The sequence below is a fragment of the Sander lucioperca genome, chromosome 5, assembly GCF_008315115.2.
Source record: "Sander lucioperca isolate FBNREF2018 chromosome 5, SLUC_FBN_1.2, whole genome shotgun sequence".
Classification (NCBI taxonomy): Eukaryota; Metazoa; Chordata; class Actinopteri; order Perciformes; family Percidae; genus Sander; species Sander lucioperca.
This window is the reverse complement of record NC_050177.1, coordinates 24,774,778-24,800,136: the sequence shown is the minus strand read 5'-3', so window position 1 is coordinate 24,800,136 and position 25,359 is coordinate 24,774,778. Positions and strand designations below refer to the sequence as shown.

Below are 25,359 nucleotides of genomic sequence, written 5' to 3'. Positions count from 1 at the left end.
CATCCAGTCGCACATGTGCGACCAGTAAATTTGCCCCCTTTTTTACACGTTAAACATCGAAATTTCGGTACCTGAGAGCATGTAAGCTCAAGCTTATCTGTCCTCTCTGAAAATTGACAGAGAGCGGAGCTCTGACACAAACACACACACTCGCATAGCTGCGGACGGTGCAAACTACGTCGGCTCTGCAGTATTGTTGAAGTCACAGTGAGTCACGGAAATGCCGATAAAGTGGTTTCAAGTGTGGTTACAGTTTTTCAAAACTTCACGCAGACAGCGTTTGCTGCGATATGATATAATGGAGAGCCGAAAGCGGTCGCGGTGCTGTTGACGTTACACTTCCTAAGCAGGCACAACAGTGGTTTCTGTGCCCTGGGGACTGACTGACAGGCTGAGGTTGTAAGGCAAAGCAACTTTATTTCTACAGCACCTTTCAGCAACAAGGCAATTCAAAGTGCTTTACATGAAACATTAAAGAGCAATTAAAAACGGTCATGAAAATAAAACAGGCTAAAAAAGAATATACAAATACAAGAATAAAAGTTACAGTGAGTAAGAAATGAATAATTATTCAATAGGTTGTAAGGATGGGTTTGGGAGGAGAGAGGGAGGGGTTTTATTTTTTTATTTTTGTTTAATTTATTTAGAGTGTAACATATTCTAATAAAATAACATAATGTTCTAAGTACATAGGATAAATAGGTTTGACAATATTTTTTACAACTGAAATAATTTTTTTTTTCATGACAACGATGGTGCTGTCGATTAACCTATGTTGCATCTTCAAAAGTGACACTAAATTTGAAACAGCACATTGTAATTTCTGCATCTGTTATAAAAGTATTTATTAGTAATACAGTGGAAATTTGTAGAAATGTGAATATTTGGTTAGCATGTTGATTTACGGTGTGTGCCCCTAAATTTTCTGGTTGCGCCCCTAAAATTTTCAGTTGGGGGCCACTGTGCTCCTAGTGAAAAAAGTTAGTCTGGAGCCTTAACTAAGGTGTCTATTTTACCATTAGTTAATGCATTAAGAAGGCTTGACTAACTGTTAACAGTTAATTAAGGTGTCAATTATATCATTAGTAAATGCAATATTAAGCATTGACTAACAGTTAACGACAATAAACTAAGGCGTCTATTTACCATTAGTAAATGCCTTGACTGTTAATAACAGTTAACTAAGGTGTCTATTTTACCATTAGTTAATGCAGTAATAAGCCTTGACTGTTAATAATAGTTAACTAAGGTGTCTATTTTACCATTATTTGATGCAGTAAAAAGCCCTAACTATTAATAACAGTTAACTAAGGTGTCTATTTTACCATTAGTTAATGCAGTAACAAGCATCACTTGCCAGTTAATCATACAATATTGAACATTAGGTAAATGTTAACAATAGTCTATTAATAACAAGTAAACCCTTATTTTATGTTAACTAAGGTGTATTTCATAATATTACTAGGTGGGTGATAATTATGTTTGATAGCATGCATGTCTTAAGGTTCACAGCCAAGCCATCTCATTATGAGAAAACTGTTTTTATTGTTTATTTAAGGGTTATGGTTGTCCACATACCTTTGTCCACTATATGTGTCCATCCTCCAACATATGACTTACTTTTGGTAGAGGGTGAGATCAGGGAAAAGACTCCATAGTCTCCATGCAGAGGTTTGCTTGTTCCTTTGTCTTCATGTAAAGCCCAACCTATATACATTATTGTGCATGCTATATAATCATTACTTAACCATAACTGTTCACTTGATTAATGTATAATGATACTGAATAAGCCTTACTAAACCATAATTAAACAGTTATTAATTCTCTTTGGTAGACTTATTGTAACGTTGAGAACATATGCACCTTAACTAACACTTAATTTAGTATTTAACAATACTGAACAAGCCTTACTAAACCATAACTAAACAGTTATTAATGCTCCTTGGTAGACTTATTGTAAAGTAGAGACCATATGCACCTTAACTAACACTTAATTAAGTATTTACCAATACTGAACAAGCCTTACTAAACCATAACTAAACAGTTATTAATGCTCTTTGGTAGACTTATTGTTAAGTAGAGAACATATGCACCTTAACTAACACTTAATTTAGTATTTAACAATACTGAACAAGCCTTACTAAACCATAACTAAACAGTTATTAATGCTCCTTGGTAGACTTAAAGTAGAGACCATATGCACCTTAACTCATACTTAATTAAGTAGGCCTATTTAACAATACTGAACAAGCCTTACTAAACCATAACTTTACCATTATGAATGCTCTTTGGTAGACTTATTGTAAAGTAGAGAACATATGCACCTTAAATAACACTTAATTAATGTATAACAATACGGAATAAGCATTACTAAACCATAACTAAACAATTATTAATGCTCTTTGGTAGACTTATTGTAAAGTTGAGAACATATGCACCTTAACTAATAATTAATGTATAACAAAACGGAATAAGCATTACTAAACCATAACTAAACAGTTATTAATGCTCTTTGGTAGACTTATTGTAAAGTTAAGAACATATGCACCTTAACTTACACTTGATAAATGCATAAGAGTGCTGAATAAGCATTACTAAAAAATGATTCATAGTTTATTAATACTCTTTGACTTAAACATTCACACAGCTTTTAAACATTAAACACTGTCAATGTGAAATCCAATCTTCATGACAACCTTCTGTTATGCACACATATTCAAAATGTTGTGGTATATTTCAGTTGCAGCACTGTGTTGCCATTGTATGGAGAAGGAACTTCGCAGACACTGCTCTTAGTATAAAAAGATTTATTACATCAGAGTTTTCAGCATCATTTTACAGACCCATGGATATCTGGAGAGACGACCGACCCAATCTTCAAAATTTGTCGCTCTGACTTTTCTTTGTGTGGACAACGTATATATCTCAATGCATTGTATCAACATAGGACGTAATTTTGTAAGTATATCATTGGACGGATAACTATCCAATCAATGCCTGTTATCTGGCACAACTCCAAAAAAGGTCTCTTCTGTCTTGGGGGGACCCCTACTCATGTTAACAATTTCCAGATGTTCTCAGTAAATGTAGAGTAAAGTTCATGCATCCTCCTTATACCAAAAACTTAGATCACAATGGTAAATAGTCAGATACCACAATGTAAACAAGGTTTTCATTTGATTCTTAGTTTTTAACTCAGTTCTCATCTTTCTTTCCACTGAGACTCAGATTACACCGGATATTTTCCCGCTCTTGTCATCTTCACCAGTGGCGCAAAAAGTGGGTATGCACTATATGCGGTGCATAGGGTAAAAAAATAAAATAAATATATATATATATATATATATATATATATATATATATATATATATATATATTTATTTTTTTTTGGGGGTATTTTCTATATGTAGCTGCTGTTGCACGTTTCTAAATCATTTCTGCATTTCCTCAATGTTATATAACATTTTAGAGGACTAACAGGCGCCCTAAGTAGGCGCCCTGTCTCATAAGATTCCATCATAGAATGTTGACATAGAGGGGAGCGGGTGGGCGCAGAGCAAGTAGGTACGAGCGTATGAGTAGTGAGTTGTCGGGGGCTAAAAATAGAAAAAGAAAGAGGGAAAAGCAGTTGGCATGATAAGGGATGCGACAGCAATTAAATAAGTGGATGATGAAAGGTAACAGGTAGGATTTAAAGTGTGACGTCTGTGCTTGGAGGCTTGCAAATATTCATGTTAACAGACTAGCTAGCGTTTGCTAACACTGGGAATGTAGCAGCCAAATGGGGGTTTACCATGGAATCATGAATTAATTTGCTACCAAACTTGGAGGCTTGCAAATATTCATGTTAACAGACTGTTGTCAGACCAGCTAGTGTTTGCTAACACTAGCAGCTAAAGTGGGGTTTACGGCTAGCTTAATGCAAACCAGTGTTGCTGATAGCTACGTTTAGATTTTGGTTAAACCCTATGGTACCAATCAGGGGCGCAACTACCCAGTGTCAGAGGGGTATGCAGCAACAATTTTGCTCCCAAAAAATTTCCCCCCCCAAAAAAAAAATAAAGTGTGCCAGACATCACCATGTATGGGCTTTAAATAATAAAGGTTTATTTTAAAGTATATCAGCAACATTAACGGTTGCCCGGGTGCCCTTGGCAACTAAATTGTGACAATTGGCAACCTAATCATCACTCCTGGTTGATGTGATTTGAGTGGTGAGTGGCTTTCCTTCTCACTATTTGTCCTTTTATTTTTACTTTTACTTTTGAATAGGTTGGTCAACAGAACTTCAAACCATACTGGACATTTAGTTTTGTGTGGTCTAACTAATAGAACTCCTACCTGATGTCATCACTGGTCTCATCTCTACTTGATGCCATCGCCGACCTCATGTCTGTCTCATTGACTCCTTGCCTGTCTTCTTCTCCACTAAGTAGAGTTTAGATTCTCGGCCCAAGCCCGAGCCCGACACGAGCCCGACACGACCTCGTTATTTTATCCTCGGGCCGGGCCGGGCCTGGGCCGGACCCTTGATCAAGCATTTTTTTTTTTTTTTTTTATCCATTACCTATTTAGCCTAATTGGGTGGGGAGAAAGCTATGCCATAATCAGAAATATTATAAATATGTATATATAATCTATATAAAAGTAACAAATGTGTACAAAATTTAGGCTGCAGTTACAAAATGCAGCACTTCATGCGCGGAGTCTCCTCCTCTCGCACGCATCACACCAGGCCTGCTGTGCTGTATTGTGTATCTTAAGTGCAACATGGAGCTTGAAGATGTAAAGAAAAAAAGAAAAACAGGAGAATTACATTTGAGCAAGTGTGGAGGAAAGTCGGAGGTATGGAAGCAGTTTAAACAAGTCGTGGGCAGTGACAACAATATGTTGTTCATCATTGTTTCTTTTTTTTACGTTTCTTCATTCAGATCCATTTGCCATCCGTTCCATTCTGAATAAACAAACAGCGCAGTTGACATGCTTCGTCCTTGTTGTATTATTCTAAACAGATTTCTGCATTTCAAACAACTCTGAATTGTAGTTGAACGTCAGTTATAACGGCCCACGTATTAAAAAAGTGTCGGGTTTAAATCGGGCTCGGGCTCATAATTACAGTTAATGTGTCGGGCCAGGCCGGTCTCGGACGCAACGTGCTCGGGCTCGGGTAGGTTCGGGCTTGATTTTTTGGGCCGATCTAAGCTCTACCACTAAGACATAATGTCAAACAAACATTATGTAATAGATTTTTCATTAGTTTTTCCATATTAATAATATTAAGAAATGAATCTGTTGGTATCAAGTGGCTCCCCCTACATTTCCACCTAATGTTAGACCTACCTGTTGCCTTTCCCCTGTCTTTCCTGATCCACCATCCTCACACCTAAATGAAATGAACTCACTGTTAAATATAGCAGATCTAAATTAAATTCTTAAATCAGCCTAGTGATGGCATCAGATAAGACAACTATTATGCAGTAAGGTTGTGCTGCTGTTGAAATTACATTCACATTTTGTATTTTAAATATATATTTTTTTTTTAAATATTTATTTATTTTTCTTGTCATTTATTGTGCATGCTACCTTATATTTACCAGTTGTTATTTGACCTTAATAAAATTGAGATATGTCATGCATGGGATTGGTACCATAGGGTTTAACCAAAATCTAAATGTAGCTATCAGCAACATTGGTTTGCATTAAGTTAGCAAACACTAGCCAGTCTGTTAACATGGATATTTGCAAGGCCCCAAGTTTGGTAGCAAATCTATGCATGATTCCATGGTAAACCAGTGTTATTGCATTAGTTATGTTTTCCAGATTCTTGTCATTTATTGTACATGCTACCTTATCTACCTTATATTTATCAGTTTTCAGCTCAGCAACCTTGGTTTTGCATATTCTAAGCTAGCTGTAAACCCCCATTTGGCTGCTACATTCCCAGTGTTAGCAAACACTAGCTAGTCTGTTAACATGAATATTTGCAAGCCTGCAAGCACAGACGTCACACTTTAAATCCTACCTGTTGCCTCTCACCATCCACTTATTTAACTGCTGTCACATCCCTTACCATGCCATCTCCTTTTCTCTCTTTCTTTTTCTATTTTAAGCCCCCGACAACTGTTTTGCTTTATACATCTTTTTCCATAGACGACAACTCACTACTGTACCTGCTCACTCTGCGCTCACGGCGTTCAACCGCTCTCCGCCCCTCCCCCCTCTTCTATGTCAACATTCTATGATAGAATCTTATGAGACAGGGCGCCTACTCTAGCCTGTTAGTCTTCTAAAATATTATATAATAACATTGAGGAAATGCTGAAATGATTTAGAAACGCACAACTGCAGCTATATAGAAAATACCAAAAAAACATCGCTTTGGCGCCCCCCCATAGTGCTGCGCCCCTATGCGCGAGGAGCATCTCGCTGCAGTCTGCGGGAAGCGGGGCTTGACATCAAGCCCCGCCCACATCCAAGTCAGTCATTTTTTTTTTTTTTTTTTTTTTACCTACGTCGTCTCCCCATACGCTCGAACGGACCAAGACGGTAGCAAACCTCATATCCTCTTGTTTCACATTAGATGACAGAAACTGATGTAAGCTAAACACAAACGACATTTCATGCAACAACAATGAACTGTAATTGGGCCCGTGTACTTTTTCGTTCATTTGATTTCCGACTTTGAAACGAAAAGAGTGGTTCGGAAATAACGTAAGACTGCTCCGGTGAAAGCCTTGTTTTCATGAGCTTCTGGGGCTAGCTGCTAGCTAGCTCGGAAGCTACATCTGATGGAAGGCAGGTTGCTAATTAGCCAATGCTAAAAAGTATGGAAGTAGCCTACTAGTTTCCCCTGCTTTCTATCAATATTCCTCAGTATTTGTCTTTTGGTGTAGTTTGCTAACATGCTCGTAGACATGTAAATGAACTGTTTGCGTGCTAGCTAAGTCAACGGTCAACACCTTTTATATTGTAACGTGAAAGCTCAGGCTGCGTTAGCTTCAGCTAAACCACAGCAGCAACTTGCACTGCCCCGTTAAAATGCAACTTCAACCCTCGGATATAACTGTAATCACGTAGCGATTTTACTGTATCTAAACATCTGTATGTGTGTTCGACCTTTTGAAATACTTAGATTAGGTGTGTTACTGTGCAGGTAATATCCGAGGAGCATCTGGCATGATTGTGAATTCTACTGAAACAGACAATTTAAAGACTCAGGAACCCTTTGCAGGTGTTTTGGATTAATTAGCTGATTAGAGTGGGACACTTTGAGCCTAAAATATTGAACCTTTTCACAATATTCAAATTTTCTGAGGGTTTTCATAAACTGTAAGCCATAGTCATCAAAATGATAACAAATACAGGCTTGAAATATCTCGCTTTGCATGTAATAAGTCTATATAATTAGTTTTACCTTTTAAGTTGAATTACTGAAATAAGTTAACTTTTGCACAATATTCTAATTTTTCGAGTTTCACCTGTATGCTTCTGGTTCACCTGTTAATTGTTAAAGCAAAATCGCCCCTTTGTACATTTGGTTGTGACTGAATTCTTGCTGTTAATATGAAAGTCCATAACGAAACAACACACCATTATACTTTTGAGGGCTAAATTAAATGAAATATGGCTCGTTTTCCGTTTGAACACATTGTCATCAATATTAACAAGGTTTAAAATGACCCATTTTTCAAATTTGGATATCATTTCAAAATCAGAAATCAGTAGTAACTACATGAAAACTTCACTGTTGCATGAAATATCGTTTGTTTAGCCTACATCATCAGTTTCTATCTAATGTGAATCAAGAGGCTATATCAGCTTCGCTACCAGGCTGTCTTTTTTTTTTTTTTTTTTTTTTTTTTGTCTTCAAAAAACTTTATTATTCAAGTACAGATCCATAAAGACATTGAAAACATTAAATGCATACATACATACACGAAAAAGGGGCGCATTAAATTTACATTAAAGAGGTTGTAAGGCATTGTAAATGTTCAGAGTCCGGATGGCTTTCTTATTTGTCAGTCCTTTTTTAAGGTTTTAAAATATAATTTCATGTCATTTTTAAATTGGTGACTAGCCTATTCGGTTTTCTTTCAGATCATTTACATTTATAGATATAACATTTTCAAATAAAATTAAAAGATTCAAAATAAAAAACATGTCATTTATCCAAATAATTTTCTTCATAGTAAAAAAATTCTACCAGGCTGTCTTGGTCATGGATGTATTAAGAGAACGGTCTTGGTCCGTTAGAGCGTATGGGGAATGACGTAAATAAAAAAAAAAAAAAGACTGACTTGGATGTGGGCGGGGCTTGATGTCAAGCCCCGCCTTCCCGCAGACTGCAGCGAGATGTACTTGCTATGCGCCGCATATAGCACATACCCACTTTTTGCGCCACTGGTATCAATCCCATGCATGACATATCTCAATTTTATTAATGTAAAATATCAACTGGTAAATATAAGGTAGCATGCACAATAAATGACAAGAAGCTGGAAAACATAACTTATACAATAACTCTGGTTTACCATGGAATCATTAATAGATTTAGTTTTCCCATTAACTGTTCATGTTAGCTGTGCTGTCAGACATACAGGCTATACATCTGTTGGGTGACATGGACGCTGTAATTACAGGGTCACATCTCTCTCTTTAAAGGTCTATGCTAAGTGGCTCTCCATATTTGTACTTTTTAAAATCCAAAATGTGACTGTAATTTCAACAGCAGCACAACACATAACACATAATAGTTGTCTTATCTGATACCATCACTAGGCTGATTTAAGAATTTAATTTAGATCTGCTATATTTAACAGTGAGTTCATTTCATTCAGGTGTGAGGATGGTGGATCAGGAAAGACAGGGGAAGGCAACAGGTAGGTCTAACATTAGGTGGAAGTATAGGGGGAGCCACTTGATACCAACAGATTCATTTCTTAATATTATTAATATGGAAAAACTAATGAAAAATCTATTACATAATGTTTGTTTGACATTATGTCTTAGTGGAGAAGAACACAGGCAAAGGAGTGAATGAGACAGACATGAGGTCGGCGGTGGCATCAAGTAGAGATGAGACCAGTGATGACATCAGGTAGGAGTTCTATTAGACCACACAAAACTAAATGTCCAGTTCAAGTTCCGAGGATTACTCTAATGCCAAATCAAAATAATTTAACATGTTTTGTTATATGCTATTAGGCTAATCTTGCCATTGTGAATGAAAAATGCATTTCTGTATCAAAACCCGGCACATGTGGGAAATATAACAATTAGCCTATGTCTGACAGCGGGGACGTAGTAAACAAATCAGAACGCATATGCTCGAATGCCATCAATGATGATTTATTTATTGTAATGAAAATAAAGTACATAAAGTGTGTGTGTGTGTGTGTGTGTGTGTGTGTATATATATATATATATATATCTCTCACTCATACAATTATTTATAATTATGCTAGACCTACAGTGGCTGATATACTTTAAAATAAACCTTTATTATTTAAATCCCATACATGACGATGTCTGTCACACTTATTTATTTACTTGTTGTTGTTGTTGTTGTTTGTTTTGGGGGGGGGCGCCAAAATTGTTGCTGCATACACCTCTGACATTGGGTGGTTGCGCCCCTGATCTTCACTGTCATGTCTTCTGGAGAGTTTTCCTCTCTTGAAACCTAACAAACCAAGTGGGATATATCAATTTATTTTTAAATGCATGCAAAAGCTAAGGATGCAAGAATTGATCGTTCACTAGATCAACGTCAAATCTTTACACATTTTGTACACTCAAATGACAACAAAACATAATAGGGCAGCCTTAATGGTACACACTCTACCTAGTGAGTGGTGAGCTACCTTGACGATCATGATTATCCATTCTCTAGATAGTGTCCAGAATATGAATGCATTGATGCATCTGACAGCCAGCAATCACAGCATTCAAATGTTTGTTTGTATAGATCACAGTATACTATGGACCATAAATAATCATTATCATATGGCGTTTTTCCATTACATGGTACCTGCTCGACTCGCCTCGACTCTACTCGCCTCGCCTCGACTCGGCACACTGTGCGTCCGTTTTCCATTGCAGATTTTAGTACCGCCTCAGCGTGGCTGGTCGTATGCCGGCTCGACGCACACACCAGCGCACAAGTATAAACATCAGGCCACTTGAGCTTGTTTTACAGTTCTGCGGAGGCTCCACGCAGAGCTCTCGCCGTAGCCTATGTAATATGTGGCCTGATGTATACATTTGTCAGCTGGTGTGTGCGTCGAGCCAGCATGTGTGTGTGTATGTAGGATACAGCGAAAGCTCTGCCTGGACTGGAGCCTCCGCAGAACTGAAACAAGCGGCGCCGCAGTAAACTGCCGTGACCTAACACAGAACGTGGAAGGTGTGTTGTTGTTGCCACAGCCAGAAGACACATTTTGTTTCAGAAGAAGCTGGAGGCAGCAACAAAAAACACAGCTGGCTAAACTGTTTAAAAATAGCGGGTTTGTTCAGGACACCCCGTCTGTCGCTTTCACGTCACCTTTTCGGCTTGCCTCGGCTCGCCTCAGCTCGCTTGGAACCTCGACTGAGGAGGTACTAAAAAAAGTACCTGTTAGCAGGTACCAGGTACTTTTTTTCGTAATGGAAAACCAAAAAAGGCGAGTAGAGTCGAGTCGAGCAGGTACCGTGTAATGGAAAAGCGCCAATAGTGTAGCCTTCCCGGCTGAAAGATGGTCTTCATGGTTGGGTAGTTTATTCACTCTCTATGCAGAAATCAACCTAAATTAAAAGCCTAATACAATATTAAATATAAAATGATTCTCCTTTGAACCTTCTGTCACATCCAATATACCGTAGTAATTGCATTTCTATCTCTCAAGTTACACCGTTTCATGTAGCTAAACAGGCTCATTAGCCTGGTAATTAACTGCAGGCTAAAATATGTTGACATGCTAGCTTTACTTGCAAATACTTATCTCCAAGTCCGTAAAACTATTAAACGGCATATCATAAAGTGACTGACAATACAAACGATATTAGAGTAAACACTGACACACCTTGTTCCTTTATCAGCCAGATGATAAACAAGATAAGCATACAACATGCTTTCTTTGGCAGAGTATCAGCAGCACATGTTGCCCGCGGCCTCAGCCCGCTTATAATACTTCCGGTTTCGAGCAAGTTAGCTAGCTTTAGGTAACCAAAATGACCCTGTTCTCTGGCAGATTTTTCTGCGATTAACTTATGTTAGAGCTAACTCAACAGCCAAGCTAGCCCTAAGTGACCCACATATTATTTTGTTTCAGTCATTTAATAATCTATAGCAGTTTCCAGTGTTAGCGTAGATCGAACCGGAAGTACATAGTTGTTCCCACAAGCGGGCAAAGTGTGCAGCTCATACAAGCAAAAAGTTTTATGTTTAACTTGTTTAGCACCTCGTTGATAAGGGGATAAGGTTGGCCATTGTTTCCTCTAATATTGTTTGTATTTTGAGTCACTTTATGATATGCTGTTTACGAGTTTTACGGACTTGGAGATGAGTAAGTAAAGCTAGCATGTCAACATATTAGCCTGCAGTTAATATTACCAGGCTAATGAGCCTGTTTACATAAAAGGGTGTAACTTCAGAGATAGAAATGCAATTACTACAGTATATTGGATGTGACAGAGGGTTCAAAGGAGAACCATTTTATATTTAATTGAATATTTAATTATAATTAAGGTTGATTTCTGAAAAACAAGTGAATAAGAATGGGAAGTAACACTCAATTTAAGCACTCAAAGGGTCATTTACAATAATATGTGTAAAAGGGGTTAAAATAAAAAAAATGGATATATTTAAACTAAAAGTATTTAGTTTTCTTTGTTTTCTCAGCTCTTACAGTGGTTAGATGCAGTGTGTTCAAGGCATGTTTGAAACTGCAAAGGAAAAATGAAGTCTTGGTGAACCATTAGTTAAAGAGAGCCAGACCATCTTTCAGCCGGGGAGGCTACACTATGATAATGATTATTTATGGTTCATAGTATACTGTGATTTATAAACAAACATGTGAATGCTGTGATTGCTGGCTGTCAGATGCATCAATGCATTAATATTCTGGACACAATCTAGATAATGGTTAATCATGATCGTCAAGGTAGCTCACCACTCACCAGGTAGAGTGTGTACCATTAAGGCTGCTCTATCAAGTTTTGTTGTCATTTGAGTGTACAATATGTGTAAAGATTTGACGGTGATCTAGTTAACGATCAATCCTTGCATACGTAGCTTTTGCATGCATTTAAAATAAATTGATATATCCCACTTGGTTTGTTAGGTTTCAAGAGAGGAAAACTATCCAGAAGACAGGACAGTGAAGATGACAAGAGCGGGAAAACATCCAGTGTAATCTCCATACAGGACTCAAACTATTATAGCGCTGAGTCTTCAGTGGAAAGAAAGATGAGAACCGACTGAGTCAAACTCAGAATCAAATGAAAACATTGTTTACATTTTGAATATGTGTGCATAACAGAAGGTTGTCATGAAGATTTGATTTCACATTGACAATGTTTCACTAATGTTTAAAAGCTGTGTTAATGTTTAAGTCAAAGAGTACTAATAAACTATGAATCATTGTTTAGTAATGCTTATTCAGCACTCTTATGCATTTATCAAGTGTAAGTTAAGGTGCATATGTTCTTAACTTTACAATGAGTCTATCAAAGAGCATTCATAACTGTTATATTATGGTTTAGTCTTATTCAGTATTGTTATACATTAATTAATTGTTAGTTAAGGTGCATATGTTCTCTACTTTACAATAAGTCTACCAAAGAGCATTAATAACTGTAAAGTTATGGTTTAGTAAGGCTTCTTCAGTATTGTTACACATTAATTAAGTATTAGTTAAGGTGCATATGTTCTCAACTTTACAATAAGTCTACCAAAAAGCATTAATAACGGTTTAGTTATGGTTTAGTAAGGCTTATTCAGTATTGTTATACATATAGCATGCACAATAATTTATATAGGTTGGGCTTAAAGTTAATGTCTACATGAAGTCAAAGGAAGAAGCAAACCTCTGCATGGAGACTATGGAGTCTTTTCCCTGATCTCACCCTCTACCAAAAGTAAGTCATATGTTGGAGGATGGACAAATATAGTGGATAAAGGTATGTGGACAACCATAACCCGTAAATAAACGATAAAAAAAGTTTTCTCATAATGACATGGCTTGGCTGTGAACCTTAAGACATACATGCTATCAAACATCTTTATCAACCACCTAGTAATATTAGGAAATACCTTCATCAACATCAACTAAGGGTTTACTTAGACACTTTAGTTAGCTTTTATTTCCAGTTTAGGCTTTTTAGTACATTACCTAATGTTAAAATATACACCTTAGTTAACTGTGATTACAAGTTAGTCAAGGCTTGTTACTGCATTAGCTAATAGTAAAATAGACACCTTAGTTAACGGTTATAAACAGTCAAGGCTTGTTACTACATTAACTAATGGTTAAATAGACACATTATTTAACTGTTATTAACAGTCAAGGCTTATTATTGCATTTACTAATGATATAATAGACACCTTAATTAACTGTTTTTAATAGTCAAGGCTTATTACTGCATTAACTAATGGTAAAATAGACACCTTAGTTAATTGTGATTAACAGTTAAGGCATCAACTAATGGTAAATAATGCATCAATTAATACCTTAGTTAACATGAGCATTGTTAATAAATGTTTATTAGACAATTTATTCAACTCTTAATAACGGTTAGTTAATGCTTATTAATGCATTAACTAATGCTAATTAATGTACCCTTATTGTAAAGTGTTACCAAAAATCTTTTAGATAACAGTAGCCTATAATTTCTGTAGCCTACTCCATAACAACAGACTACCTGGACGCCTTTTTCTCGTCTCTCTCCACACTGCTGTCTTCAGACTTTTGTGTTTTTACCCTTTTAGATGGTAACGCAACGGTGGAGCGTTTTTAAGATTTCCACTCTGGAGAGTGGTTTCACTTTTTTGCATTTTTAAGCCCCAAAAACGCCGTCGCCGTATAAACGAAAGGCACATCCGATAAAATATTTTTTCGTTTTCACCCGCGAGCGTCATTGTGTAAACAGGGCCTTGGTCCATTCGAGCGTATGGGGAGTGACGTAGGCAAAAAAAAATGCCTGACTTGGATGTGGGCCTTACTAACTGGACTGGATGCCTTCCCGCAGGCTGCAGCGAGAGGCTCCTCTCTGTACCCAGCACACAGTCACCTGTTCTGGTGGTAACTGAACCACCAATTACGTTAGCTAGTCGGGTATAGCTACAGCCTGGAAACCTCCCGTCTCATGCCTCCCGTCTCATGCCGTCCTGGCTGGTGCTGTCCCCGAGCTTCAACTTTCAAAATAAAAGCTTGCGTCTGGTCCGCTATGTTTTCGTACTTTGGTGTTTTGGAGGTTTTTGAACTAAACAGTATGGCAATCATGTTCATGAATTCCATTACTTTTTCAGCAGATGTCTTAGTTACAATACGATGGAGCAAGGAAAGCAGTTTTGTGTTTATATGTGCAGGCGGGATTTATTCAGTTTGGGAAATTCCACGTCTCAAATTGGCTGGCTGACTAAACAGGGAGGGACTAGAAATCCTGTTTGGTTTTTTTTTGTATTTCAAGAGGGAATTGTTCCACAATATGAATACAGATTGATTATCACTTATTTTGTTGGTAACCGTTCATAATCACAATATTACACTTGAGGAGGCATACACTTCAGTGATGCGCCTTTCGGACCTCGAAATTAAACCCTCTCATGTAATATGGCTTAAATAACCGTCAACGTTAAACACCGATGCAGTTTTAAATGTTTTATGATTTCAGAAAGGAGGAGGTTAACCAATATTTTATATTAATCCTAATTTTTGTTGTCAAATTTAAATTAAATATTGGTTAACCTCTTCTTATCTAAATTTTAGATATTAGATCCCCCTCTAATGGGAGGCATGAAAACCTTTTTATTGTAGCCTACTCTTCTGTGTTCTCATATGTTATAATTGTAAAAGAGTATTCATTTTAGTATTATGTGGGTGGCTTCATTGTTGAGCTATATGTATTTTTTACTGTTATGAATTTGCAAATAAAGCATTAATAAAAAAAATGTAAAGTCATCGCAGGTTTCATCAAAAAAACAACAAAACAACATTAACATCCACAAATCTGCCAACTATAGGCTATGTATGGCTATGTTAATTTAAGAGTTTAAACGGCATTCAATTAATTGCATCATGTTCACTAACTTAACTGTGACTTCATTTAGAAAATAAATCAATAATAATTGTATTCTGAATTTACCGTCATATTCTGAATATCTGAATTTACCACACGCCTAGGCATGAGACAGGAGTAGCGTGAGACAGGAGGTCTCCAGGCTGCAGCCATACACTCTTGACTGCAGCGGCTGTGCAAGAAGGAAACGAGATGAATGAGGACAGAAAAGGCATAAATAGCCGGTGTGGAGCTTGGTCAGGTCAGCGGTAGTTGGTGGTTCAGTTACGGCAGAATAGGTGACTGGGCATAGGGTACAGAGCCCCGAAAGCTGCTGGTCGTGGTGCTCCGTCAGTTGAGCAATAGTTGGTGGTCTAGTTAGCCCCAGAATAGGTGACTGTGTGCTGGGTACAGAGCACTGCTGCTGCCGTAGTGGTGCACACAGCTCTGTAGTGTTCTGAATGTGAGAGATAGCCGCACCCCCTGATTTGCATATAAGAACGGGAAATAAATGGAGAGGGAAATAAATAAATGTGGCATTAGGAAATAAAAGTCCACGGAAATAAATAAATGTGGATTTATGAAATAAAAGTCTCTTGAAATAAATAAACGTGGACTTATGAAATAAAAGTACCATGAAATAATTAAAAGTAAAACCTTTTAATATATTTATTTAACTAATTGATTCATTTTTATATGAATATTTACATTTATTTAATTATGTATTTATTGCCTCATTTATTTATTTCATGATGTATTTCAAAGGAATATTTATTTATTTGCTCATGTATTTATTAATTTATTTATGTATTTATTCATTTATTTAATATTGAATAAAACGGCATTCCATACAGATTTACCCATTGCAGCCCGACTTTGCTTGAGGTGGTCGGTTGACAGTCTTAGCAAAAATATGCAGTTCACCTCTTCGTCCAGATGGGGTTGCTGAGTTCACGCTTGTTAAACCCATAGACTGTTGTTAAACCTCAGCAGAGACAGTTTAGCTAGATCTTTGGCCTCAGTATCGCTTCCTTTATTCAGCTGATTTGATAGATAAAATGCTACCTTCAAGCTCGTTTTACTTCGCCTAGCAAACAAAAATACCAGCAGCGTAAACGAACTCCATAAGCTAGCTAGCTAGTTAGTTAGTTAGCTAACGTTAGCCTATGGAGCAACTTGACGTGTGTTCAGATCATAGACTGTGGTTCAGATACTGTTAAAGTAAAGTAAGTTACGTTACCACTGTTAGTGTTTACAGTTAAGTCAGTTCGACATGGACGAGCTGGACACCGCAGCGATCCTTCCCGGCGATGTGTTCAACGCCACATCCACTGACGGTGAAACCAACGACTCGTGTGTTCACAAAGGGGAGGCTGTTGTACCGACCACCCGCTCCGGACGACCCCCGTTTACATGCTGTCTGCCGGTTTCCGTGGAGCCAGTGTTGTTTCTCTCCATGTTTTCTCTGGCCTTGCAGTCGCCTCTTTCCACTCAGTATCTGTGGGACCGCATCAGCGAGGACCTCGGCTACAACGGATCCAAGAGCTCGGAGTGCAACAACGGCTCTGTGCCCCCTGATCCTCTTCAAACGGTAGTCAACGTCTTTTAATAGTTACTTCAAAAATACTCACGTCACAGTCATATTTTTCTGTTATATTCTGTATAAGTTAGCAGCAGGTTTGATATTCGCCGGATATTCGTTTTCGACTTACCCCCGATTCAGTTTCTTCAATAAAATTCCACTACATTACGAGTGTAGTATGTTGAGGACAGTTTAGGACACTGTATCAAAAAAAATGACAATGGTATTTCTCGTTGCTACCGATTTACGAGCGAAAACAGCGCTTCAATCTACGTTCCGGCTGTTGGCTGAGTTAGGGACCGTCTACCAAATTACAGTGCTCAGGCTGGTGACATATAGACTTATGGCATTCTTTCAGGAAAGAAATCACCAAAAATCATCTTTTGTAATTCTGATTACTGTAGTAGTAGCCAATGGTGGTCTGCTAGTTACTACAGGTCATATTTTTGTCATATGTCACATTATAGTGAAACAGGATGGAATTAAAAGTTTAAAATATTCACCAAAAATCAACAAAAGTACATTTCCTCATTCTGATTGCTGTAGTAGTTGCCAAAGGCAGGGTGCTACGTAATACACGTCATATTTTTGTCATATGTCACATTACAGTGAAACAGTATGCAATTAAAAGATTAAAATATTCACAATTCACAATTGTCTACTAATAAATTACGTTCTGTAGTAGAAGATAGAAGACTGGGAAAGAGAAAATCCGTGACGATGTAAAACTTTTGTGGGGCAAGGTTAGAGGAAAAGTCAACGTGAAAGATTCATTATTATATTATTTATTATGTTTATTTTTATTTATCTTTTCTGCCTCTTATTTATTATTACAGTATTTTTTATTTTTATTTAAGTGTCGCTGCCTATTATTTATTACTTTATTTATATCTTTATTTAAGTGTTGCTTATTATTATAAATATTATGTTATTTATATTTCTTATTTATGTTTTGTTAAGAAATACAAGTCTCTTAGCTATAGGCTATTCATGACAGATTTTGTTCTATGTTGTTTATTCTACAAAGTGAGATCATTTTGGGGTCATATTGCCCTATAGGGGTTGAATAACAAAAGTATAGTGAATAAGAAAATTAAGCTCCACAAAATGAAAGAGGAAAAAAATACTAATTAAGGGGATCTTATTCAACAAACAAGGAAATGAGGTAACCAAAACAGGAAAATGTCTATTCCATCAACTCCTTTTGATAAATGATCTGATAATGTCATCTGACCTGTAATAAGACATACTCTGGCAACTACATCCAAGAGAATAAGAACATGTATTTTTATTCATCACTGGGCTTTGTTTTTGTTTAAGAACCATGCCTACATCCACCCTTCTTTACTACTCTGTAATTAAAAAATGACTTGTTAACAATGCCTTTGGTGTGTTTTTTTTATAATTATTCCCGTCCTGTTACACTAAAAAATCCACCTACATTAAGTAGCAGCCTAGCAACAAGCCCATTACATCAAACAGAATGTGAAAATGTCTTTTCATTGAATTTTAAACAATTAATTCCATCCTGTTTCACTGTAATGTGACATATGACAAAAATATGACCTGTAGTACGTAGCGCCCTGCCTTTGGCAACTACTACAGCAATCAGAATGAGGAAATGTACTTTTGTTGATTTTTGGTGAATATTTTAATCTTTTAATTGTATACTGTTTCACTGTAATGTGACATATGACAAAAATATGACCTGTAGTACGTAGCGCCCTGCCTTTGGCAACTACTACAGCAATCAGAATGAGGAAATGTACTTTTGTTGATTTTTGGTGAATATTTTAATCTTTTAATTGTATACTGTTTCACTGTAATGTGACATATGACAAAAATATGACCTGTAGTACGTAGCGCCCTGCCTTTGGCAACTACTACAGCAATCAGAATGAGGAAATGTACTTTTGTTGATTTTTGGTGAATATTTTAATCTTTTAATTGTATACTGTTTCACTGTAATGTGACATATGACAAAAATATGACCTGTAGTACGTAGCACCCTGCCTTTGGCAACTACTACAGCAATCAGAATGAGGAAATGTACTTTTGTTGATTTTTGGTGAATATTTTAATCTTTTAATTGCATACTGTTTCACTGTAATGTGACATATGACAAAAATATGACCTGTAGTACGTAGCGCCCTGCCTTTGGCAACTACTACAGCAATCAGAATGAGGAAATGTACTTTTGTTGATTTTTGGTGAATATTTTAATCTTTTAATTGCATACTGTTTCACTGTAATGTGACATATGACAAAATATGACCTGTAGTACGTAGCACCCTGCCTTTGGCAACTACTACAGCAATCAGAATGAGGAAATGTACTTTTGTTGATTTTTGGTGAATATTTTAAACTTTTAATTCCATCCTGTTTCACTATAATGTGACATATGACAAAAATATGACCTGTAGTAACTAGCAGACCACCATTGGCTAATACTACAGTAATCAGAATTACAAAAGATGATTTTTGGTGATTTCTTTCCTGAAAGAATCCCATAAGTCTATATGTCACCAGCCTGAGCACTGTAATTTGGTAGACGGTCCCTAACTCAGCCAACAGCCGGAACGTAGATTGAAGCGCTGTTTTCGCTCGTAAATCGGTAGCAACGAGAAATACCATTGCCATTTTTTTTTATACACTGTCCTAAACTGTCCTCAACATACTACACTCGTAATGTAGTGGGATTTTATTGAAGAAACTGAATCGGGGGTAAGTCGAAAACGAATATCCGGCGAATATCAAACCTGCTGCTAACTTATACCCGCTAGTTTTCACTTGCAAGGAATTTGCCTTCGTGTATGGTACATACAATAAACATTAGAAAAGTAATAAATAATAAGGCAAAGTAACGTTATTGCTACAGTCAAGAACATAAATACAGAACAGATGTATTACAATAAAAGTATGTAAAAAGAAACTATGACAAAATAAGAAGCTATTTACAACTGTTTAGGGGGTCTTAATGTTTAAAGGCACCTTCGTAGTAGCTAGCTGTCAGCTGTTTACTCTCATTTATCTAACCTGCCGAACAGCCATTTTAACGGTTTTGTTGGTTAGCAAGGTAGTTAAGACAAATCCTGTTATCTCTCCTGATAGCTAACGTTAGCTATGTGGATCATTAACTCTCAGAGAGAAGAAAAAAAAGCCTCATAATAAAGTGTCCTAGTTACAGGGGCTGTAGACAAAATGATGTAAGCACCTCGTAAAATGGACTTAAGTCTGAAGTAAAGGATAACAAACACTACAACTGTAGTCCAATAGGCTGGATTTCATTTATTGGGTTGTTAAGAGGAACAGCGTCAAAATGTCTCAGGACAGGTGTTACATAGTCACCCTTTTAAAATAATCGTCTGTGCCTAAAATGCAGGTGCATAGACTAAAATAAGAACTGCAATGCTGTTTGAGCAATTTTGACAAAGAGGAACAGCAGTCACAAGTTGAAACTAAGCAACAGTGAAATGGTGAATATGCACAATTTAAATGGGTTAACTGACGCTTTAAATGAGAACCTTTAGAAGTGGTTAGTTGGAGAGATAGATCAGCAGTTTTCATTCCTGTTCACCAGATCCCTGACATATTTGTTGTACACATGTAGTTAGGGACAAAATAACACCTAGGATGCAAGGTAAATGTCATTATAGGTAGGATAGGATACCAAGCAGTAAGAACTTTAGTCTCTTAAACTCCTGATGTTCGCTGATAAATGTGGCTAACCAGGTTACACTCCACTTTTTGTTGTTGTTGCAGGAGGTGGAAACCTTGACAGCCCACTGGAACCTTTACATCAGTCTTGGGGGCTTTTCTGTAGGCCTGTTGGTGGTGCCTCTCCTGGGCTCATGGAGTGACCTTGCAGGGCGCAGACCTGTCCTTATCCTCGCCAACCTAGGCCTGGCCCTCCAAGCTGTGGTTTACCTAGTGGTGATGTACCTGAAGCTGCCTGTGGTCTACTTTTTAGTAGGCAGGCTGCTTAGTGGCCTTTCAGGTGATTTCAACGCCATCCTGGCAGGCTGCTTTGCATATGTGGCTGATACCAGCGACAGAAGGTCCCGCACCTTCAGGGTGGCAGTCTTGGAGGCTTGTCTGGGCCTTTCAGGGATGCTAGCCAGCATCATCGGAGGGCAGTGGCGGCGGGCACAAGGGTAAGAAATGTGGCTTATTGCACAGTCACATGACTAGAAAAGTGTCATTCACACCACTTCACTCAAAATATTGCTATCTGAATTGGTCATCATTACCATTATATTTGTTTGCTTGTATTTAGGTACATCAACCCATTCTGGCTGGTCCTGGCGACTAACTTGGCTTCGGCTCTGTACGCTTACCTGTTTGTCCGTGAGTCTGTCCTGCCAGACCCAAGTGCCAAGCTCCTCACCTCTCGCCACTATAAAGCCGTCTGGCGCCTCTTCGCAACAGGAGGGAGTAACAGTGAGGCAGATAGAAGATTTCACAGATGCAAGCTGTGCTTGTACACACTGTGTTTCTTTCTGGTGGTGACTGTACACTTCGGCAGCAGGGAGTTGTATGTGTTGTATGAGCTGAGCTCACCGCTGTGCTGGGGGCCGGCCCTCATTGGCTACGGATCAGCCGCTCAGCACCTGGCCTACCTTAGCAGTCTGCTGGGGCTGAAGATCATGCAGCGCTGCCTGGAAGACTCCTGGGTGGCTCTCGTGGGTCTGGCTTCCAATATCATCGGGCTGGTTGTCTTCTCTGTAGCTGACACCATCCAGCTCATGTTCACAGGTGAGAGAATCTGGAGTGATTTAGTGACCCCCCCCAGATGTTTTGTTTTTGACAGATGTATTTTTAAAATGATTTGAGTGGTTAATACTATGGTTTTCTGTCTAAAATATTTCTATTCATAAACAAAAGTAAAGTCAATACAACTGAGATGACTATATCTATGATTTAACTACGTATGTGTATATCAATTAATTATCCATTTAATGGCATTACACTGAAATTGAATATGCCCTTTTTACTTTCATTATCGGCCTTTATTTGTGCTTTCTCCGCTCTACCGAAAGGTTTTGAAAACATTCACGCTTCTTTTAGCCACAGGTGAAATGAATTTCGCACTATCAGGCAGATGCTGTGATGCTGTCATGAGTCCAGATCAGCAAGTGACATACTGGACAGACTATGTGTGAACAGGCAACCTTGGATACAAGGCAATAAAAAACTCAGTACTTCCTTTGCATGTAGCCTGTAGGAAAAATTAGCATCATCCCCAAAAGTTTAACGGTGCAGTGTAGTGAGGATTTTTAGATTGTACAGTAGTTGTACAATAATGTATGTGACATCTTATGACAGAACAAGAACAAATGCAGGAACATCATTTAAAATAATAGCAATGGTTACTATATTTTAATGTGGCGTCACTGTTTCACAATGTACAGTACAACACATTAGCTGATACTTAACCTGCTCGAGCTCTTCTTTGTGTATCAGAGGTCAAATTTGTTAATTTGTTTGTCACCAGGTTATGGTCTGTGTTTCCTCTTCATGGCTGCAACGCCTGTGCTCAGGTCAAAACTTTCCAAGTTGGTGGGCCCATCAGACCAAGGTCAGTTACTGAACATGCACAAATCCTACTCATGTTTTAAACAGATTGTTTTTAACACAGCAAACTGTGCAATGTTTTTAAGATGTGAGGATTGTATTTGTACCAAATGGTCAGAATACATCTTGAAATGAGAGCTAGCTCTGTGTGTCAGCTGTGTAGTCAATGAATTTGAATTGTTATACTTAGGGCAGTATTATAATGCTACGGTGCAGTTGCACATGTGCCTTTGTCACGAGGGACTGCTTGTGTCCTGCAGGTTGTATACATAATTGTGTGTTTGTACTTTCTCCCAGGTGCCCTGTTTGCGTCTGTTGCCTGTGTGGAGAGCTTATGTTTTCTGGTTGGCAGTGGCATCTTCAACTCCCTCTACCCAGCCACACTGCACTTTATGAAGGGCTTCCCCTTCCTCTTTGCTGCCATCATCCTCTTCATCCCCGCTGGAATAATTGGGTTAGTGTTGCTCTTGCCTCATTGGCGTAATCAAACTTTTGTTGTTGTTTTCTTATTAGTTAATTCTAGTTACAAAAGCAAGACATTTCCAATAAGCACATTACAAAAAATCAATATCCACACCTTTTAAGATGAGCTGAATAATTGATTTCATGTTTGTCTTTCTAGGACCCTGCAATGTTTAGACCAGAGAAGAGACCACAGAGACTCCACAGCATCCTGACCTGCTGAGAGGTCAGAGGGCAGGAACCTGTCAGAGAGTTAAAGTGCATCCTGGTGTCTATGAGGGGAGCAGCACTGACACAAAGACAGCCATCATGTCCATGTGTGGTGCTGGGAAAGACCTTTTGATCTTAGCACAGTTATGGCACAGCTGACTGTTGTTAACTAGCTCAGCAATAGAATTCTTCCTAGTCACACCAAAGTAATCAAGACCAGAGGATGAAGAATCAACGTCCTGACTGACATGACAGTTAAACCTTTTTTTTTGTCTTAATAATTAGATAATGGAGACTTGGGCTTTGTCAAATCTACGCTGGCCCTAAAAACTCACCACAAGCTCGGATGTTTCATCACGACATTCATACAAATGGTGTAACAAACAAGGTTCGATAACATGCTTTCCTTTTTTTGAGTTAAAACATTTTCAATACAGCGTATTGAGTGCCAAAGAACGTACCTTACATTTACACTTTGAATGTATTAATTTCAATAGCTCTAATGGCACACTACATGTTAAGGTGCTAACCATAAGAGGAAATCCACAAACTCCTCAGTTGTTCCAAAACATATCAAGCATGGGTGCAACATAATGTGTTCACAGAGGGTCAAAAAGGGAGGTGAGAGATATAACCTAGTTTTGATTTGAGAAATTTTCTACAAATATCATTCATTGATATTTCACATGATCACAATGAACCATCCTAAACTTATTACTTTTTTGGAACAAAAACAAATTGGGAACCATATCTGTGTCAGGTAAATTGGTATACAACAGTATACAAGATCAGTCTATTTTCAGCCACCACACCCTTATCCTATCTATTCACTTCTGTGCAGTCTTTAAAATTTCTTTTACTGTATTACAATTCAGAGGCAAATATTGTATTTTTTACTAATTGTTTACATAAGTTACTAATTAAATTGTGTTTAGTGTGTTTTTTTTTTTTTATAGGTTCAGATTAGATAAGACTTACTCTAACCCCATGGGGAAATTCACAGGCTACCGAACAGTACGTAAAGTAGTTAAACATTTCTGTGAGTGATTTGTATGTATGTGAGATATATGTGTGTATGTGTGTTTGTTGTGTCATGGTTGTCTAAGCTCCTGGATGCCTAAAATTTCCCTTGGGATGAATAAAGTATCTATCTAGCTATCTAAAATGAGCCCCACCTTTACCAGCTGCAGCATAAAAGGGATGTACACTGTAATGCGTCTATTTTTAATCCAATAACATAAGTACATTTACTTTTGGTATTTTAAGTATGTTTGTACTTTTACTAGAGTAACATTTTAACTTTAACATTGGTACTGCTACTTTAGGTAAACATTTTAAGTACTTCTTCCACTACTGTCTGTTCGCAGGGCTATCCTAAATCTGTTAGTGGAAGTTACGTAGAAACCCTCAAACCATGAATTTAGTATCTGAGATTCATGGTATCACACTATGCAGAAATATCATCTGTTCCAAACATGTCCAAACACAACTATCAGTAATCCACAGCAGAGAGTGAAACTGTAGTGGCAGCCAGGGACTACCGAGTTACACCTCGACCCTCCTCCTGCCATAGCCTAAACTCCCTGAGGAGTCCCCACTCCCACCACCACAAACAACAGTGGATAGTCCCAGAACAGAGACCACAGCCAACATACACACCGGGGTCAGGTCCTAGATCTGCAGTGAGGGAAGAGCTGCCAAATCAGATTTAAAATGCACAAAGGGAAGTTTAGAGGTTAAATGAAGTATTAACTCAGTTTCTATGAATTGATCAGCAGATTACTTTCTAAAAGCCATTCTTCAAAGGTTTTGTGTAACAAATCCTGACCCACTGTCCATTCTTCGTCATCATCAGTTGTGCAATATTTATGAGTTGCAATCATTTTTATTTATTGGATTACAACTGGATCGTTTTGGATAGTTTGTTATGAAGATGATGGTTCAATTTGTTTCTGTTTACATGTCACATGTGATTAAGTGAAGTTCAGACAAAGGATTTCACTGTTAAATTCTTTACATTCTTACATTTCACCATGTTTCAAAGAAAAGGGACTAAACTATGTTTGTTTTACACTGAATACATTAAAAAAACATGATAAAAATGAAATCCTGTGTTACTATTTGAAATTTGAAAGTTGATGTCAATTACACATTTTAATAAATGTTATGAGGTTATTAGAGGCAAACAATATGAAGGCAAGATCAGCTAAAACCCCTGCAGAACAGCGGTTGCATTCAGGCTTTAGTAATATAAATGTATAGAATAATATGTGAGCCAA

General features: G+C 37.6%; 1 protein-coding gene and 1 long non-coding RNA gene across 2 annotated transcripts; both read left to right on the top strand.

Annotated features, from left to right (window-relative positions):
- The first annotated feature begins 11,366 nt into the window (after positions 1-11,366).
- On the top strand, positions 11,367-12,623 carry LOC118495171. Its single transcript, XR_004897498.1, has 2 exons — positions 11,367-11,455; positions 12,318-12,623. It is a non-coding gene; the product is annotated as an uncharacterized LOC118495171 (long non-coding RNA).
- A 3,510-nt stretch (positions 12,624-16,133) lies between these two features.
- slc46a1 (solute carrier family 46 member 1) lies at positions 16,134-25,034 on the top strand. Its single transcript, XM_031297312.2, has 6 exons — positions 16,134-16,843; positions 20,597-20,988; positions 21,111-21,589; positions 22,329-22,412; positions 22,706-22,862; positions 23,031-25,034. Exons 1-6 carry the CDS (start codon positions 16,526-16,528, stop codon positions 23,083-23,085), a joined length of 1,485 nt encoding a protein of 494 aa, XP_031153172.1. The 5' UTR covers positions 16,134-16,525; the 3' UTR covers positions 23,086-25,034.
- The last annotated feature ends 325 nt before the right edge of the window (positions 25,035-25,359 follow it).

Excerpts from the sequence above, each read along its gene's own strand:
- slc46a1 (XM_031297312.2), top strand. The coding sequence starts at position 16,526 with ATGGACGAGCTGGACACCGCAGCGATCCTTCCCGGCGATGTGTTCAAC. Across the intron at positions 21,590-22,328 it reads CATCCAGCTCATGTTCACAG|GTTATGGTCTGTGTTTCCTC; the intron begins GTGAGAGAATCT and ends GTTTGTCACCAG. Across the intron at positions 22,863-23,030 it reads ATCCCCGCTGGAATAATTGG|GACCCTGCAATGTTTAGACC; the intron begins GTTAGTGTTGCT and ends TTGTCTTTCTAG.